Source organism: Schistocerca gregaria, chromosome 7, assembly GCF_023897955.1.
Source record: "Schistocerca gregaria isolate iqSchGreg1 chromosome 7, iqSchGreg1.2, whole genome shotgun sequence".
In the NCBI taxonomy this organism is placed as follows: domain Eukaryota; kingdom Metazoa; phylum Arthropoda; class Insecta; order Orthoptera; family Acrididae; genus Schistocerca; species Schistocerca gregaria.
The window spans coordinates 24,461,185-24,480,320 of record NC_064926.1 but is presented as its reverse complement, the minus strand read 5'-3'; the positions used below and the strand labels follow the sequence as shown (position 1 = coordinate 24,480,320).

The following is a 19,136-nucleotide window of genomic DNA, read 5'->3' as shown; positions in this document are numbered from 1 at the left end:
ACAATCTGTCAAATAACACCAGTGTAGTTCAAGAATTGATTGTGGAACTAGAACGACATAATGAATCCTACGGAAACAATGAATGACAACTTGGGTGGAATGCAGAATAAGTGAAAGAATGGCTGCAGGAAAGTAGCTACACTCACTGGCAGACAGTTTGAGTGAAGCTAGGATTGGAGTAGCAATGTTGCGTGAAGCACAGACAAGTAAGTCCTATATGGTTGATACCACAGCAGTTCCTAGTCAGATTATGGAAAGCACAGCATGTTAACAGCATAGTTGCAGCACATAGTGAAACCAACATAATGAAGTTTGTTCTTTTTCTACCACATATCAACAGTTGGAATTAAAATGAATGACGTGGAACTACATACACAGTGTAATCAAAAGTATATAGACACCTGGCTGAAAATTACTTACAAGTTCGTGGCACCCTCAATCGGTAATAGTGGAATTCAAGATGGTGTTGGTCCACCCTTAGCCTTGATGACAAATTCCACTCTTACAGGCATATGTTCTATCAGGTGCCAGAGGGTTTCTTGGGGAATGGCACCCCATTCTTCACGAGTTCTGCACTGAGGAGAGGTTGTGATGTCGGTCGGTGAAGCCTGGCATGAAATCTGCGTCCCAAAGGTGTTCTATAGGATTCGCGTCAGGACACTGTGCAGGCCTGTCCATTACAGGAATGTTGTTGTGTAACCACTCTGCCACAGACCACGCATTATGAACAGGTGCTCAATCATATTGAAAGATGCAATTGCCATCCCCGAATAGCTCTTAAACAGCAGGAAGCAAGAAGGTGCTTATATCATCAATGTAGGCCTGCACTGCAAAAAAAACCCAACAACAACAACAGCAACAACAACAACAAGGGGGTGCAAGCCCACTCCACAAAAAATACTACTACACCACAACAACACCGCCTCCAAATTTTACTGTTGGCACTACACAAGCTGGCAGATGACGTTCACTGGGCATTCGCCATGGCAGTAGGTGGCAGCACAATGCACCTAAATGTATGTTTTGGGGGTGTCCCAATACATTTGATCACATAGTGTATGTTGGTTCAGTTCCCAGTGGCGAGTAAGAATGAGTGGAACTAATGCTTTACTGTATATTCCTTCCCACTGTAGAGGAAAGCTATAGAATAATTGGTTCAGGTAAACACACAAGAAATGTTGCCAGTTTTGGAATGAAAGGAGACGTATGTACTGATGTCAGCGGAAGTGCTATAATGTGTGTGTTTTATATATACGAGAGAGAGAGAGAGAGAGAGAGAGAGAGAGAGAGAGAGAGAGAGAATATGAATTAGGGTCTGCCTGACTAAGGTCGATCAAACTATTTTGCATGCATGTGTTGAGTACAACTGTTTTGGGTAAGACTGAAGTAGCCGAATGTAATGTCACAGTGAAGTGCCCCCATTTTCAGAAAGTAGGGCTTAACTGGGTTCGCTCAGTATTTTGTCTAGAAATACTAACAGTAAACTGTGAATGTGAACTTCATGTGACTAGGGCCTCCCGTCAGGTAGACCGTTCTTTCGATTTGATGCCACTTCGGCAACTTGAGTGTCTATAGGGATGAAATGATGATGATTAGGACAACAGAACACCCAGTCCCTGAGCAGAGAAAATCTCCGACCCAGCTGGGAATCGAACCCGGGCCCTTAGGATAAACATTCTGTCGCGTTGACCACTCAGCTACTGGGGGCAGACAACAGTAAACTGTAACAGGCATGGAAAGCTTAAGGCCACAATGAGGATGGAATACCAGGAGTCTAATCAGTTTGTATGAAAAGACAGATATGACATTCTGGTTACTATTAAAACTGCCATAAATCTGACACACCATATGTTGTATTGGCTTGAAAAGCAACTAGATGTGTTGCTAACCCAGAAACATCTAACTTTTTCAAATGATACCCTGAAACCAGACTTCCTAGACTCATCCACGTCACAAATGGGATGGATTACAGTGGAACGAATGTTCCAGTGCAGACAGCAACATCATGAAAAGCAACACCATTATGTTACATGTATTGGTTCTGATTGCATTTAGTGTAGCCTACATCTAACTGCAAGCAAATACACTTTTACACCACCCACCTCACCCCCATCCTTCAAACTGCTAGTACACCAGAAACCAGTTAACTGGATAATCAGTAGCAAGTAAAGATAAGTTAGATGAGGAGGAATGAGTGGAATTGGTAATTATCATGAGATAGGATGTTTGAATTTGTGACATGGAAAAATGATTTTACTTGTGTGTAAGCAATGATTTTGAGGAGATATGTTCCTGGGGCAGTAAGGGTTCAGTGGACTGGATATAGAAAATAATTTGTTAGGATTAAGAGCGTAACTGATTACACATCCATCAAGCTGTACTAGGATAAGAATGAAACCAAAAGCATTGTAGGTAATTGTTGAGTTGTGTGTGTGTGTATGTTGAGCCTTGCGAGAGAGACCTCGAGCAAACCCTAAGCTGGGTTATTCCCAGGAGAGGGGAGCACTTCTTGCGAAATAATATATTTGGTGCAGCAAAGTAAAAATTCAGACACCTTCATGGCCGAAGAAAAAGTGGAGCAAAGGGGGGGGGGGGGGGGAGGGGGGGGTAAACTATAACTGTCGAGTATAATTCCAACATGAGGAGTCTGATAATATAGCAGTATTATGGGTGACCGTGAGCTTGTTACCTCACCCCATAACCAACTTGAACAGTCCGAGGTGCAAATCATGGATAAAGCAAAAAGATGGAGCAGCTACAACTTGGATGGCCTGATTTCCTCACATTCAGTCCACAGTAATACTATGAGTTGGGGGCAGACAAACTGTTTCTGTAACATAATAAACACTGGTTTGTCTTGTATACAGATCGCTTCTAGTAAATACCGCTTGTTTTGTCCTCCAGATTACCAGCCTGGTTGGAGGGACCTACATTGGTCTACCATCTGCTTCGAGATGTGTACACCCTTCCATGGAACATTGAGTCCTACCCTGGGGACTTTGATACTGTTAGCCACAGCACCACTATCCATGCAGAGTCCAATGAAAATGATTTAGGCACCTTCAATCAGCAGGCCACTTGGTAGCCTACCTTATGGACCCAAACCCGCAGCAGCATTTCTATCAATGTGGAGGCATGCTGTGTCTGCTACCCACTCTTGCTCCTGTGGGCACATTCCACTGCTGCTGGCCACTCTGCAAACTGCACTTGGGGGCACCGGCAGCTTAGCTGGTGACCAGAGCCCTCTTTCCACCTCGGCATCCTTGTGCTGCCCATTGTAACAGCAACATCCACACGGACTGCACAATGCTGTCAGCGCATTCTGGGCACGGTGTCCATTCTTCTGCCTTGTTCTGTGGACAGTCTGGGATGCCACTGCACCATTTCTATTGTTGAACAACAAATGACTGGTTCTCTAATGTTGTTTTACTAATGCCCGTCGAGCATCTGACAGGCACCCACTCGCCAAGACACTGCTCACCCGTCCTGAGGTGGTGGTCCAGGACATCCTGACAGCAAGCCATTATTCTCAACTTCCAGCAAAAGCCCCCATGTGTCACAAAGATAACATTGCAAACTCTTCCTTTAATAATACTGGAACTCTTCTTTTACTCAAAAACAAAAATCAGTTTTAAATGCTCCACTAAGGCTTGATATCACACTTGCTATAATGAAACATTATAATTAGTATATTCATAAACAATATAGCAATTTCTCAATTGTAGGAATGTAGGTATATTCAGTCACTTTAGGAATGTAGGTATATCCGCACAGTTGAAACTCACTTAACACCCAGCAAACCAGAGGAACTTTACAAAACACTGGGTGTTTCAAAATTAATATCAGGTTTTAAGGCTTTGTAGGGTTTATCACAGTCAACTTAGATTTCTAAATAATGCATCAAATGAAAGAGAAACTGACAATTTTCTTTGTATACCATTGTGCTTGCTATCTTCGCAAAAGGAGAGTGCATGAAGACCAATAGTGATTGAAGAACGAGAAGAATGAGTGAGGGAGTTGTTCACACATGGCCCAAGAAATCAGATCAGAAGGGTAGTCTGGAATTGGCAATGCATGTCTCATCTGGGTGAGTACTTAAGATGATGATTACAACTACTCCCTTATTGTCTGCTGCTGTTTCAAGTTCTAAAGCCAACAGGCTATGATTACATGCCAGCTTTGCAAATTGAATGTTGCTGCATTACAGATATTTTCTGGATCATGTAGCCTTGACATGTCTCCTAAGTGGAGAGAGAGAGAGAGTGTGTGTGTGTGTGTGTGTGTGTGTGTGTGTGTGTGTGTGTGTGTTGGGGGGGGGGGAGGGGGGAGGATGGGGAGGGGGGGGGGGGCAAGGCAGCAGCAACTCTCAATGATATGGTACAGCTGCAACGAGGCTTCTCTAAACTGAATATTTTTGTTCCATATTTATCTTGGTGTGTTAGAACCATGGCTCCTCCTGCAAACGGAAGAAGCTGAACAACATAACTTTATTTGGTAGCAAGATGATGCACTGCCCCTCTGGCATACGCAAATGGTTAGGCGACGACTGACCCCGGGATTGGACTCCTGAGTCTGAATGATGGCACTTGTTTCACATGGTGTCTATATTCAATCAATCTGATGACAAACGAGTTTCACCTTTGGGGATTCATAAAGAATCATGCATGTGGCTCCGTCACCAGCTGATCTACCCGACTTAGGAGTAGGATTGCAGCGTTTATTACAACACACTAATCCAAGTTTTTCTCAAACTCTTACAGACGTGATGTGTGGCATTTGATGAATGATTTTTGTATTGAACATTTGAGAAATTTTTTTTGACATGCTCTTTAATTTGATGTATTATGTCTAATTTTAACCTTAATGTAATAAATGCTAAAAAGCCTTAAAACTCCACTACTCATTATGAAACACCCAGTATATAGAAGGTACGGTCGTAAAATACTGTATTGTCTATTATGAGCAGTTTACTTTTATTGCTGTTTCATGCTAAAGATTTTTAGCATCTATTGAAAGACAATTAGCTCAGTCAAACATTAATTGTGGTGGCTGGCATGTCTGTTAACATACAACAGATTTACATGGTTTGTGAACGACATTTTCTGAACACTCCCACAGCTTTACTACAGTGTTCTTTCCATTTATGACCACCAATCTTCTGCCACAGTAGAAGTATTGTGAATGGAAGTGTATGGATTCTTTCTGGTTTTATACCACATTGCCTAATGACTGCTATTCACATTTAGGCATTATTGTTTGCTACGCACAACTGTACAGATAGCCCAGTACTCACAGTGAATCAATGCAATTCAGTCAGTAATCATTCTCTGACTAAACATGATGACTGTGTTGTCTCTGTCACAAATTATACAGAAAATCCTGTGAACAAACCTGTGTTATGATCATTGTGTGCTATGTGAAGCTTCTCTGAACAATGATGGCCACCAAATATGAACTTACCTTACTCATACTATCATACAAAGTATTTTTTTACAATAATCTCACCTGGAGGAGGGTAATTCTGTAGTAACCTAAGCAACTTGACCGACAGCCAGGGAGCAGGAACAAAGTAGTATGTGTAATCTTGCAGGTCAGTATAGCTTGCAGTAACAATCTGAAAGAGAAACCATGATCTATACTGTTTCAGGCTAACTTCCAGAATGGGAAATGGTGGCATAAAATATGAGTACATTTAATAGTAGCAGAAAATTTTCTGAACTAATGTTAATTCCTATAGACAGTCAAGGTGCTGGTTGTCGTCAGTCAGTACCAGCTGCCTTTGTTTGATCATTTGCATTGTTTTGCAATTAACCATTAATTGTAATTGCTGTTCTAATGGTCACCACATCCTAATTGTTATAAAACACACACGCTTAAAAAAACATGCAGGAAAGGCATCAGGAAATAAATGGTCAGGCGAAGACAAGAGAGAACACAGTGAGCATATGAACAAATTTGGGAAGAATTGAGGAGCAAGTGGGAAAAAGAAACACGACTACTGAAGTTCAACACTTTGGGGACACCTGCCACACTGAAGAATATTTGGCCTAGGTAACCACTCATTAACATTGTTATGTAAAGCATTTCTGGTACGTGTCTAATTGATTTATCTCTAAGAGAGTAATACGTATTAAAAGAATTACCCATCTTCAAGATTTATTTTCGTATTTACTTTAGTTCTTTGACTGATTACAAATTTTTAAATAATGATGACAGGAACTATAATCATCCTCCAAAGGAAAAGAAGATAGAAAATGTGATGGTAAGGCAGATAATTCACAAATTTTAGAAATTTTCTGAAACCAAAATTTTAGGCATCTTTTTTTTTTCTTTTTTCTCTTTTTCTTTCTTTCTTTCTTTACTTTTGAGCCCCAATGATATGTGAGAGAAAATTTAGTGTGCTAGTAACACAGATTGATCCATAATATTCTATGTATGCTCTGGAATTGGAAACTGTAAATGCTACATTTTACAAATTAATTTCCCCTCAAAGATATGGAAGGTCAGGACTTGTGCATCTGTTTTTATTTTTTGCTGAAATAATAATGATTATCTGTTGCTATCAGGCCAATATGTTAGAGAGTTTAGACCATCTTAAGAAAATGATCAACAAAATAAGGCAGCATGGAGAAACTAAACAGAAGAAAACAGAAAAACAGGACTCACCATAATTTCAGAAGGGTTGCAATGACTAAAGGGTAGGCTAAAGTGAAGAACAACAATAACATATTACAGAAGAAGACAAATTATGCAACAGATAATCAGACAAACCACAATATTGCTACAGGAATGAAACAAAAAGAATGGACACATTTTGTAAAAATGTGACTCAAATCATGCAAGAATTTTAATTTGGAACTTGGAGCATTTCACTATTATTCAGTGAAAGAACATAGCCCGCATTAAAATGTAATGAAAATGGATGGAACTCATTTGTACTATGGCACAAAGAAATTCCAGAGTGATAGACCTGTGCTGTATGCTTAGCAAAGTCAGACTGGTGCAGGGTGAAAATTCATTCTGAGAACAGAGTGTGTGCTGAACTGAAACTAATTGACAAATTAAAACTGTGTGATGGACTTGAGTTCTCTAGCAGGGACCCGTGCCTTTTGGGGGCAAGTGCTCAGCTGACAGAGTTATCTAAGCATGACTCACAGATCACCAGTACCTGATCCCTTAGCACCTCAAACATCATAGACATCCACAATGTACCTTGCAAGACTAGCATTCCTTGAAAAACTGATAGCGTGTTTACAGGGTGTGGCTAAAGCATGCAATGCATCCACAATATCTATTCCCACAAGGTACACGAGATAAGTTTTGTGAATTTGGAAGGTAGGAGACGAGGTACTGGCTGAAATAAAGCTGTGAATGTGGGTTGCGAGTCATGATTAATATCTCAGTCAGAAAAACACTTGCCAATGCAGGCAGAGGTCTGAGATCGAGTTGCGGTACGGCATACAGTTTCTATCTTCCATGAAGTTTAGAGTTTCAGTCAGATTGCTAGCATAATAAAATGTCGTGTCATCAGAAATATTTGCTTATATGGTAAACCACAATCAACATTATTTCTATAAGTTAAACAGTATCTACACAATATTTTTATGATTTTTATACAAAAAGTACAAAATTTACAATCATAAATTTTAAACAGTCACCTTACTTTTCAGTGCACAGTGAAAGTATTCCATTGGCAATATGGTTGAATGAGCTACTTGACAGCAAATTATGCTATATTATGAACAATAGAAGGATATACAAACTTGCAAAAACTTCACAGTAAACTGTTGCACAAGCTTTCCAATACCCTTATAAAAATGGATTTTGGTTGAGCAGCAAACCACGAATACACTACTTATTTCATTTCTTCACTGGGGGTTTATGCATGGCCTCTTAAATCACCTGTAGATGGACCAAGCAGTAGGGAATTCGACAGTGCATTCGGTATTAGATGTAGGGTGCTCCAATACCTTGACATACATATTCTTAACTGTGAGCAGAATTGGTGGTGATATATGGATGCATACCGTAATGCAAAATGAATGCCATTTGATAACAGGCCCGAGCATTCAATTTCGAATTCCAAGCTTCACCTTTGGAACCTGGGTGTTGCTAATCCATGCTCTAACATTTCACAGTGAACAATCAATATTCATCAGCAGTGATGATTTGTTTAATAACATTTCGTCTTTATTAGTCCAATAGTCCTGTAAGCGCTGACAGTTTCTCAAATTATTGTGTCTGTGCTCTTGCTAATGTGAGTTTGTTTGCCTATTTTTCAACATTCACTGTGTGATCATTCAAAATTAGGTCAGGGGCTACTTCAATGTTGCCAGCAGCAGTGGCTATCAGTGGACACCATGCTCTTTCCTTCTCCTTCACACTTGTTTGGCCACTTTTCGATTGTTCAATCCACTGGTAAACACCAAATCATAATAGAATATTACACCTTCAGACCACAAGAAATGCATTCATGGGCACAAAACGAGTGGGCGCAGTGGCGGGGGAGAGGGACCTCAAATTTAATGCAGAGATTGAGTGAGAAATTATTTGTTCTGCTGATGGTTTCAGTGTTTATGTGTGGCTCTTACAGTGTGAAAGCTGAGAGAGACAGAGAGAGAGAGAGAGAGAGAGAGAGAGAGAGAGAGAGAGAGAGAGAGAGAGAGAGAGAGACTTTGCTCAGGATGGAAACAGCAGGTATTTTATGGCTGGTATTCAGTTGACAGCAGCATTGCTAAACTAAATGCTTTTCATGCTTCATAATATAGGTCCCTGCCTTATTAGAGTCATTTTTAATATTGAGCACAAAAATCTGTATGTCTCGAATCAACTGCACATTGATCACATTAGCTTATGTTACTTACACCTGCAGAACCTGGCAAAAGTACTGTGGGTATTTGCAAATGTCTCCATTTGCAAAAATTGCTTCACTACCAGTTTGCTGACCCTACCATAAGGTCTCCAATGAAAAAGTAACTACAGAGGCTATAATCAAGGAGCTGCTATCACTAGATAATGCAGAAATTAAAATGTGCTCCAAACTACCACAGTCCCACTGCGATGTTAATGGTAGATCACACCAAAAGGTAAATCTAACGTCGCAACTTTTTTATGGTTGGTTGGTTTAAAGGGGGGAGAAGGGACCAAACTACGAGGTCATTGGTCCCTTGTTCCTAATAAAACAATGCCACAAGTGCGAGAAGAAAACGGACGAAACATAGAACACAAAACGGAGAGAAAGGAAAAGCCTCAAGAACAAAGGGAAGGCAACAAACACTAAAAGGAACAAAAGAGGACAAGAAAACAGAGAGAAACTAGAAACAGAAGAGAGTAAAACATGAAAGCAGATTACAGCGGCTGGCCAACCACGAGAATAAAAAGGGAAAGCCAGCCACTCTGCAACACATTAAAACATCCACCCTAAAAGCACTAGGGTAGAGGACACAGAGGGACAAAGGACATGCGCTAAAACCTACACAGAAGTATAAAACTCACTCTCATGGATAAAACACAAAACTAAAGCTGCTGTTGAGGCATCGTCATCCAACACCAAAGGCAGGGTGCTGTAAAAGTTAAAAGTCTGCCACAGAGTGGCTAAAAGTGGGCAGTCCAGCAAGAGGTGGACTACTGTTATTTGAGAGCCACAGTGACACAGTGGAGCCTCGCTACGGAGTAAGTAACCATGCGTTAGCCACGTGTGGCCAATGCAAAGCCAGCAGGGAACTGATTCCCTGCGAGAGGCCCGCATGGAAGACTTCCACACATTCATAGAGTCCTTAATGACACTCAGTTTGCTGTGTATGCCATTCCACCTCACAAAGCCGGAAAACCCTGCAGTGTAAGACAGAATGCAGGTCAGCTTCGGAGTTGCCTATCACCAGAAGCGGTTTCTACGTCACCTGTTTGGCCACCCTGTCCACAAGATCGTTGCCTGCGATTCCAATGTGTCCTCACCACGGAACAGTGGGACTGTTCCAGGGCAAACATGGACCCCTGAATGGACGCTACCAGAGGGTGGAGAGGGTAGCACCGGTCGATAGTTTGTAGGCTCCCCACTGAGTCAGTACATAAGAGAAATGACTCGCCAGGGCATGAGCGGATGTACTCAAGAGCACGAGATATGGCCATCAGCTCTGCAGTGAAAACACTGCAGCCGACTGGCAAGCAGTGCTGCTCAATATGTCCTCCATGAACATATGCGAAGCCTAGGTAACCATCAGCCATTGAGCCATTGGAGTAGACCGCTTCAGAGCCCCGGAACATGTCAAGAATTAAGAGAAAGTGACAGTACAGAGTGGCGGAGTTAACGGAGTCTTTAGAGCCATGCAAAAGGTCCAGACGAAGCTGCAGCTGAGGCGTACACCATGGAGGCATAAATGAACAGACCGCAAGTAGAGGTGGTAAACGGAAGGGCTTCAGCTTGGAGAAAATGGACCGCACGCGAACCGCATATCGTTAGCCCCGATCTGAGCCACCGATGTGAGAGATGAACTGCCATGGGTGGGAAAAGAAGACAGTAATTCGGATGCTCAGGGGAACTATGAATGTGTGCTGTGTAACTGATGCGCAGTTGCGCATTTCTGATCTGCAGGGGAGGGACACCAGCCTCCACCAATATGCTGGTCACCAGACTCCACCAAGATGCTGGTCACCAGACTCTTCCTAAAAGCTCCTGTCGCTAATCACACCCCGCAGTGGTACAAAGGGTTGAGTAAATGCAATGCTGAAGGTGTTGCTGAACCATAAACCACACTCCCATAGTCGATTTGGGATTGGAAAACGGCTCTGTAGAGCTGCAGCAGCTTACAGCAATCTGCACCCCAATTGGTGTTGCTCAGGCAACGGAGGGCATTGAGGTGCTCCCAGCTATTCTGCTAACACTAACGAAGATGAAGGAGCCAAGTCAATCGAGTATCGCAAACCAGTCCTAGGAATTGATATGTCTCCACTACAGTGAGTGGATCGTCATGAAGGTAAAATACGGGTTCCGGATGAATGGTACGACACCGACAGAAGTGCACGACACACAACTTTGCGGCTGAAAACTGGAAGCCGTGGGCTACAGTCCATGACTGCGCCTTGTGGATGGCTCCCTGGAGGTGCTGCTCAGCAAGAACAGTACTGGAGCAACAGTACTAAATGCAGAAGTCATTTGCATACAGAGAAGGTGAGACCTGAGGGCCTCAACAGCTGCTACTAGACCATTAATGGCCACTAAAAGCAGAGACACACTCAATATTGAGCCCTGTGGGACTCCATTCTCCTGGATATGGATCGAACTATGGGAGTCACCAACTTGAGCACAGAAAGTACGGAGCAACAGGAAGTTTTGGATAAAAATCAGGAGTGGTCCCCGGAGACCCCACTCATACAATGTGGTAAGGATATGATGTCACCAAGTCGTGTCGTATGCTTTACATTAATCAGAAAAGATGGTAATCAAGTGTTGTCTGGAAAAGACTGTTCTGATGGCAGACTCAATGGACACAAGATTATCAGTGGTAGAGCAACCCTGGCGTATGTCACCCTGACACTGAGCCAGCAAGCCACGTGACTCCAGGACCCAACCCAACAAAGAACATTGGTGAGGCTGATGGGCTGATAGCTATCCACATCAAGCGGATTTTTACCGGGTTTGAGCACCGGAATGGTGGTGCTCTACTGCCACTGCCAAGGAAGCACATCATCACAACAGAGCCGGTTGAAGGTGACAAGAAGATGTCACTTGTAGTCACCATGAGAGATGCTTAATCATCTGGCTGTGGATCCAATCAGGTGCAGGAGCTGTGTCGGGGCAATGTGCAAGGGCACTGATGAGCTCCCACTCTGTAAATGGGGCATTATAGGATTCACTGCAGCATGTAGAGAATGAAAGGATGTTCCCTTCCAGCCGCCGTTTGAGTGTGAGAAAGGCTGGGGGGGGGGGGGGGGGGTAATTCTGCAATGTAGATGCACGTGCAAAGTGCTCGGCAATCGGGTTTGCTTCGGTACATAGCTCACCATTTATGGTAACACCGGGGACAGCTGTTGGTGCCTGGTACCCAAAAAGATGTTTGATCTTTGCCCTTACTTGGGAAGGTGATGTGTGGTACCCAATGGAGGAGACGTATCTCTCCCAACACTTCTGTTGTTTAATAAGGTAGCGAACACGAGAACGTAGCCATTTGAAGGCTATGAGGTGCTCCAGGGAATTGTGTCACTTATGCCGCTGTAGAGCTTGCTGATGCTCCTTAATTGCATCAGCGACTTCCGGAGACCACCAAGGGATTGCCTTACTCTTCAGGAACCCTAAAAAAGCGAGGAATCACGTTTTCTGATACAGAAACAATTGTGCTAGTCACCTGCTCAACCATCACATTGATGTTACCATGTCCAGGAGATTCAGTGGTGACAGCAGAGGTGAAAGTTCCCCAATCCGCCTGGTTCAAAGCCCATCTGGTCAGGCGCCCGTGTGCCTGACACTGGGGCAGTGACAGGAAGATGGGGAAGTGGTCACTACCACATAGGTCGTCACGTGCTGTGAAGTTCTCGGCTGCAAATTGATAAATCAATGGCCAAGTAACTACCATGAGCCACACTGAAATGTGTGGCAGCCCCAATATTTAAGAGGTAGAGGTAGAAATGCGACAGTAAAGCTTTGACAACGGTGCCTCTGCCAGTAAGCGTGGTACCACCCCACAACAGGTTATGGGCATTAAAATGTCCCAAAAGTAGGAAAGGTTTACGGAGTTGATCAATCAGTGCAGCTAACACACTCAGGGGTACTGCACCAATTGGAGGAAAATTAACATTGCAGACAGTTATTTACTGCATTGTCCTCATTCCGACAGCCACAGCTTCAAGAGGGGTTTGAAGGGGCACATGTTCACTACAGACAGTTTAGGACATAAATGCAAACTTAACCTGATAGTCGATTATAGTCACTACAGTTCCTGTAATATTCCTTATAGATGCAGAGGGCAGGGGTCTGCATTTTGCTGGGAACCAGGAAATGCAGATAGCAGGTGTAAAGCTTAACAGTTGCCGTAGCTCAGCCAGGCAGTTGAAAAAACCACCGCAATTTCACCGGAGGATGATATTGTGAGACTGGGTAGCCACGGAACATTCAATGAGGCAGTTTACGCCTCAGGGTCACCTGCTGCCACCGATTTATTGCCTGAGCAATCTATATCCATTGTGTGTGAGGATCTGGCGATATCTAGTCCTCGGCAGATGCCAAAATCTCCACACCATCCACACCCGCAGTGGCAGTTGGTGCCACTGCAATTTCCTTGGTCTTAGGGGGGTTTTCTTCTTGGATTTCTCTCACTGCTCCTTGGGTTTCCCTGGCTGGGAGGACTTCACTGGCTCAGTCTGGGGAACTGAGGATGAGCATGAAGCCCTACGACCAGCTGCTTTTGAGCTCTTTAGCCACCGATGGCTGTCTTCTTTACCACTAGCAGAAACCTGAGAAGGGAGTGACCCAAGGAACCCATTCCTACTGAGAGAAGCTGAAGATGACTTACGTTTCTCTGGCTTAGATTGGTTGGTTTGTGGGGGGTTAAAGGGACCAGACTGCTACGGTCATCGGTCCCTTTTTCCAAAAAAAACTAAAACCTCCTAAAGAGAAGAAAAACGAACAACAGGAAAGACAGCAGACAACACAGGACAAGAAATACTCAAAGAACAGACACAACAAAGTAAAACAACACAGAGTGTGGCAGTGGTTGGCCGACCATAGGGATAAAAAATGAAAAAGCCAACCACCGAGAACACATTAAAAACTCAGTTTAAAATCATAGGCCAAAGGCCAGAATCAACACAATGCAATGAAATGAAACACAAACACTCAGATTAAACGATAAAAACCCCCCTGACTGGATAAAATGTAAAACTAAGTCAGCCATAGCAGAGTCATCTGTTAAAAGCGCAGAGAGCGTGTCAGGCAGTGCGAATGACTGCCTGAGCACAGCTAAAAGGGGACAGTCCAATAAAATGTGGACCACTGTCAAAACGGAGCTGCAGCGACAAAGGTGGGTCCTCACGTCGCAATAGGTGGCCGTGCGTCAGCCATGTGTGCCCAATGCGCAGCCAGCAGAGGACAACAGACTCCTTGCGAGAGGCCCGCAAGGAGGAGCGCCACATACCGGTAGCCTCCTTGATGGCCCGAAGTTTGTTTCGTGAAGGCAGGGCGCGCCATTCAGTGTCCCAAAGGTCCAGAATTTTGCTGCATAGGAACGCTCGCAAATCTGTCTCCGGGAGGCCAATGTCCAGAGATGGTGTATTGGTGGCCTCTTTCGCCAGGCGGTCAACATTCTCATTGCCAGGTATCCCAACATGGCCTGGGGTCCACACAAAGACCACAGAGCGGCGGCAACGCTCAAGAGTACACAGGGACTCCTGGATAGCCATCATCAGACGAGAACCAGGGAAACACTGGTCGAGAGCTCGTAAACCGCTCAGGGAATCGCTACAGATAACTAAGGACTCACCTGAGCAGGAGCGGATATACTCTAGGGCTCGAAAGATGGCGACCAGCTCAGCAGTGTAAACGCTGCAGCCATCTGGCAAGGAGCGTTGTTCGGAATGGTCCCATAGAGTTAGCGCATAACCAACACGACCAGCAACCATCGAACCGTCAGTTTATACAATGCCAGAGCCCTGATACGTGGCCAGGATGGAATAAAAGCGGCGGCAAAAGGCCTCTGGAGGGACTAGGTCCTTCGAGCCCAGTGCCAAGTCGAGCCGAAGGCAAGGGCGAGGAACACACCATGGGGATGTACGCAATGTGGCTCGGAAAGGAGGTGGAACAGTGAGAACCCTAAGCCCGGAAAGAAGCTATTTGACTCTGACCGCGATCGTACAACCTGACCGAGGCCGACATTCTGACAGATGGACGACTGATTGCGGGAACAGGAGATGATAGTTGGGATGCCCAGGCAAGCTAAAAACGTGAGCAGTATAAGCGGCGAGCAAACGTTGGCGTCTTAACCGCAGGGGAGGGATACCTGCCTCCACTAGTATGCTGTCCACAGGGCTGGTCCGGAAGGCACCAGTGGCAAGTCGTATCCCGCGGTGTAGTATTGGGTCCAGCACCCGCAACGCAGATGGGGATGCTGAGCAATAAGCCAGACTCCCATAGTCCAGACGGGACTGGATTAACACCTGGTAAAGCCGTAGGAGAGTAGATCGGTCGGCGCCCCACCTGGTGTAGCTCAGGCCTGTTTAAGCTGCCTAATATGAGGCAACCAAGTCAACCGGGCATCAAAAACCACCCCCAAAAACCTATGTGACTACCACTGGAAGAAGCTCGCCGTCAAGATAAAGCCGTGGCTCCGGGTGAATTGTGCGTCACCGGCAGAAATGCATAACGCAGGTCTTGGCTGCCGAAAACTGAAAACCATGTGCTACAGCCCAAGACTGCGCCTTGCGCATTGTGCTCTGTAGCTGCCGTTCAGCAGCTGCAATGCCAATAGAGCTGTAGTAAAGGCAGAAGTCGTCAGCATACAGGGAAGCGGAGACAGAATTTCCAACGGCCGCAGCGAGCCCGTTAATGGCTATTATAAACAGGCAGACACTTAGAATAGAACCCTGTGGCAAACCGTTCTCCTGGACTTGGGAGGAACTATATGAGGACGCGACGTGCATGAGGAAGGTACGATATGACAGAAAATTGCGGATATAGATCGGCAGAGGGCCCCGAAGACCCCATCCATGAAGCGTAGAAAGGATGTGACGAAGCCATGTCGTATCGCATGCCTTCCGCATGTCGAAAAAGACAGCAACCAGATGCTGAGAGTGGACAAAGGCAGTACGGATGGCCAACTCCAGGCTCACCAGATTGTCGGCAGCAGAGCGGCCTTTACGGAACCCACCCTGAGACGGAGCCAGAAGGCCCCGAGACTCCGGTACCCAATTCAAGTGCCGGCTCACCATCCATTCAAGCAACTTGCAAAGAACGTTGGTGAGGCTAATGGGACGGTAGCTCTCCACCTCCAAAGGGTTCTTCCCTGGTTTCAGAATGGGGACAACAAGACTTTCCCACCATTGCGACAAACTCACACTCGACCCATATACGGTTGTAAAGGTCAAGGAGGCGTCGCTGGCAGTCCACTGAAAGGTGTTTCAGCAACTGAGAATGGATGTTATCTGGCCCAGGAGCGGTATCAGGACAAGCAGCGAGGGCACTGCGAAATTCCCACTCACTGAATGGAACATTGTACAATTCAGGATGGTGGGTGTGAAAAGAAAGACTTCGACGTTCTATCCGCTCTTTAATGGAGCGGAAGCCCAAGGGGTAGTTGGCAGAAGCAGAATTCAGAGCAAAGTGCACTGCCAAGTGGTTTGCAATGACGTCAGAGCCAGTACAAACCGCTGCATTCAGTGAGCGCGTAGGGACACTGACAGGGGTCCGATAGCCATAGAGGCGTCGAATCTTGGCCCAGACCTGCGATGGAATGACATGGAGGCCAATGGGAGACACATACAGCTCCCAGCACTCCTGCTTGCGTTGGCGGATAACGCGGCTAGCTCGCACACGCAGCCGTTTGAAGGCGATAAGGTGGTCGATTGAGGGATGTCGCTTGTGACGCTGGAGTGCCCGCTGACGAGCTTTAATCGCTTCAGCGATCTCAGGTGACCACCAAGGCGCAGTCTGCCGCCGAGGGGACCCAGAAGAAAGGGGAATAGCAGATTCGGCGGCAGTAACAATGCCGGTGGTGACCGATTGAACCACTGCATCAATGTCATCGTTAGAGAGAGGCTCAATAGCGGCAATGGAGGAGAACAAGTCCCAGTCACCCCGATTCATAGCCCATCTGCTAGGGCGCCCAGAAGACTGGCACTGTGGCAGTGACAGAAAGATCGGAAAGTGGTCACTACCACACAGGTCGTCATGCACTCTCCATTGGACAGACGAGAAGAGGCTAGGGCTCCAGATCGAAAGGTCAATGTCGGAGTATGTGCCATGCGCCACACTGAAGTGTGTCAAGGCACCATCATTTAATATCGAGAGATCAAGCTGCGCCAATAAATGCTCAACGATGGCACATCGACCTGTTGCCACTGACCCACCCCACAGATGGTTATGGGCTTTAAAGTCGCCCAGTAAGAAGAAAGGTGGCGGCAATTGGGCTATCAGAGCAGCCAGGACATGCTGCGCGACATCACCATCCGGTGGAAGGTAAAGACTGCAGTCGGTAACAGCCTGTGGCGTCCACACCCGAACAGCAACAGCCTCTAAAGGTGTTTGGAGAGGGACAGACTTGCTGTGAAGAGAGTTCAGGACATAGATGCAGACGCCACCAGACATCCTTTCATGAGCTGCCCGGTTCTTATAATAACCCCGATAGCCACGGAGGGCGGGGGTTCTCATTGCTGGAAACCAAGTTTCCTGCAGAGCAATGCAGAGGAAAGGGTGAAGGCTGATAAGTTGGCGGAGCTCAGCTAGATGGTGGAAGAAACCGCTGCAGTTCCACTGGAGGATGGTGTTGTCCATGGCTGAGAAAAGTGTGACGGGACTGAGAAGGCAGAGCTTGTAGGTAGCGGGTGAGTAGGAGCCACCGCAGGTGCCTTGGTCTTACGGGGCTTCAATGTTGTTTTCTCTCGCTGTTCCTTCGGTTGCCGTCGTTGAGAGGGCTGATTGGTGTCAGTCTCCGGAACCGAAGATGATCGCGAAGCTCGACGACCAGCGACCTGTGGCTTCTTCAGCCACTGGTTGGCGTCTGCTGTGCCGCTGGTAGGAACCTGGGAAGGGAGTGACCCAAGGGATCTCTTCCGAGCGAGAGAAACCGAAGAAGACTTACGCTTCTCCGGCTTAGAAGTGGGGACTGGTGTCCCCGGTGGTTTAGTGGGTGCTGCTTCCGAGGTAGACGGTGTGGGAGCAACATCAAGAGAAGGGGGCCCCCATCGTCAAGGGGGCAGGTGAGGTCCTCTGACGCTGAGAGCTAACTGTCTGTGGTGCAGCTAAAGGAGCTGGAGCAGGAGTGACAGTGGAGGCATAATATGACATCATGCACACGGGATGTAGCCATTCAAATTTCCACTTAGCCTCAGTGTAAGACATTCGGTCCAGGGTCTTATATTCCATGATTTTGCGTTCTTTCTGTAAGATCCTGCAGTCTGGCAGACAAGGTGAATAAGGCTCTCCACAGTTGACACACATGGGAGGCGGAGCACATGGAGTATCGGGATGAGATGGGCGTCTGCAATCTCGACATGTGAGGCTGGAAGTACAGCGGGAAGACATATGGCCGAACTTCCAGCATATAAAGCACCGCATCGGGGGAGGGATATAGGGCTTGACGTCACAACGGTAGACCATCATCTTGGCCTTCTCCGGTAATGTATCACCCTCGAAGGCCAAGATGAAGGCACCGGTAGCAACCTGATTGTCCCTCGGACCCCGATGAACGCGTCAGACGAAATGAACCCCTCTACGCTCTAAGTTGGCACGCAGCTCATCATCAGACTGCAGAAGTAGGTCCCTATGGAAAATAACACCCTGGACCATGTTTAAACTCTTATGTGGGGTGATGGTAACGTTAACATCCCCAACTTGTCACAAGCAAGCAACCTGCGTGACTGAGCGGAGGATGCTGTTTTTATCAAAACTGACCCAGAGCGCATTTTAGACAAGCCCTGCACCTCCCCAAAATTGTCCTCCAAATGCTCTACAAAGAACTGAGGCTTCATGGATACAAAGGCTTCCCCATCAGCTCTGGTACAGACGAGATACCTGGGCGAATACATGGCACTATCATTCATTGCCTTTCGTTCCTCCCATAGTGTGGCCAGGGATGGGAACAATTTGGGCTCATAAACGTTAGCTTTAAAATGAGCCCTTGAACGCTTAGAGACTGCTGGTGGCTAGCCCCCAGCAAGAGATGATGTACCATGCTTCATTGCAGGACATCCGCCCTGATGCCACCTATTACGACCAAGGGCCCTCCCCATGGGCGCCACCCAGCCACAGCAAGAGCCACCTGGCAGGATGGCTATTGCCGGGAGTCCTGATGCCCCAGGGAGATGGGTATCTACTCCTTGGCATACATGGGGAGTAAATGGCGCAGGCATCAGTAGAGCGATCCCTGTGTTGTCACGGGGCTACAACCAACAGGGTACATTGCGGCCCCACCACAACGGACTGGCTACCGTGC

General features: G+C 46.1%; 1 protein-coding gene across 1 annotated transcript in view; it reads right to left on the bottom strand.

Moving 5' to 3' along the window:
- The window catches only part of LOC126281155 (AP-2 complex subunit alpha-like), a 276,306-nt gene that overhangs the window by 79,457 nt on the left and 177,713 nt on the right, over positions 1 to 19,136 (bottom strand). Inside the window, exon 7 of the mRNA XM_049979820.1 lies at positions 5,506 to 5,614. Coding sequence (XP_049835777.1) covers positions 5,506 to 5,614 — 109 coding nt within the window. The remainder of the gene's footprint in view (positions 1 to 5,505; positions 5,615 to 19,136) is intronic.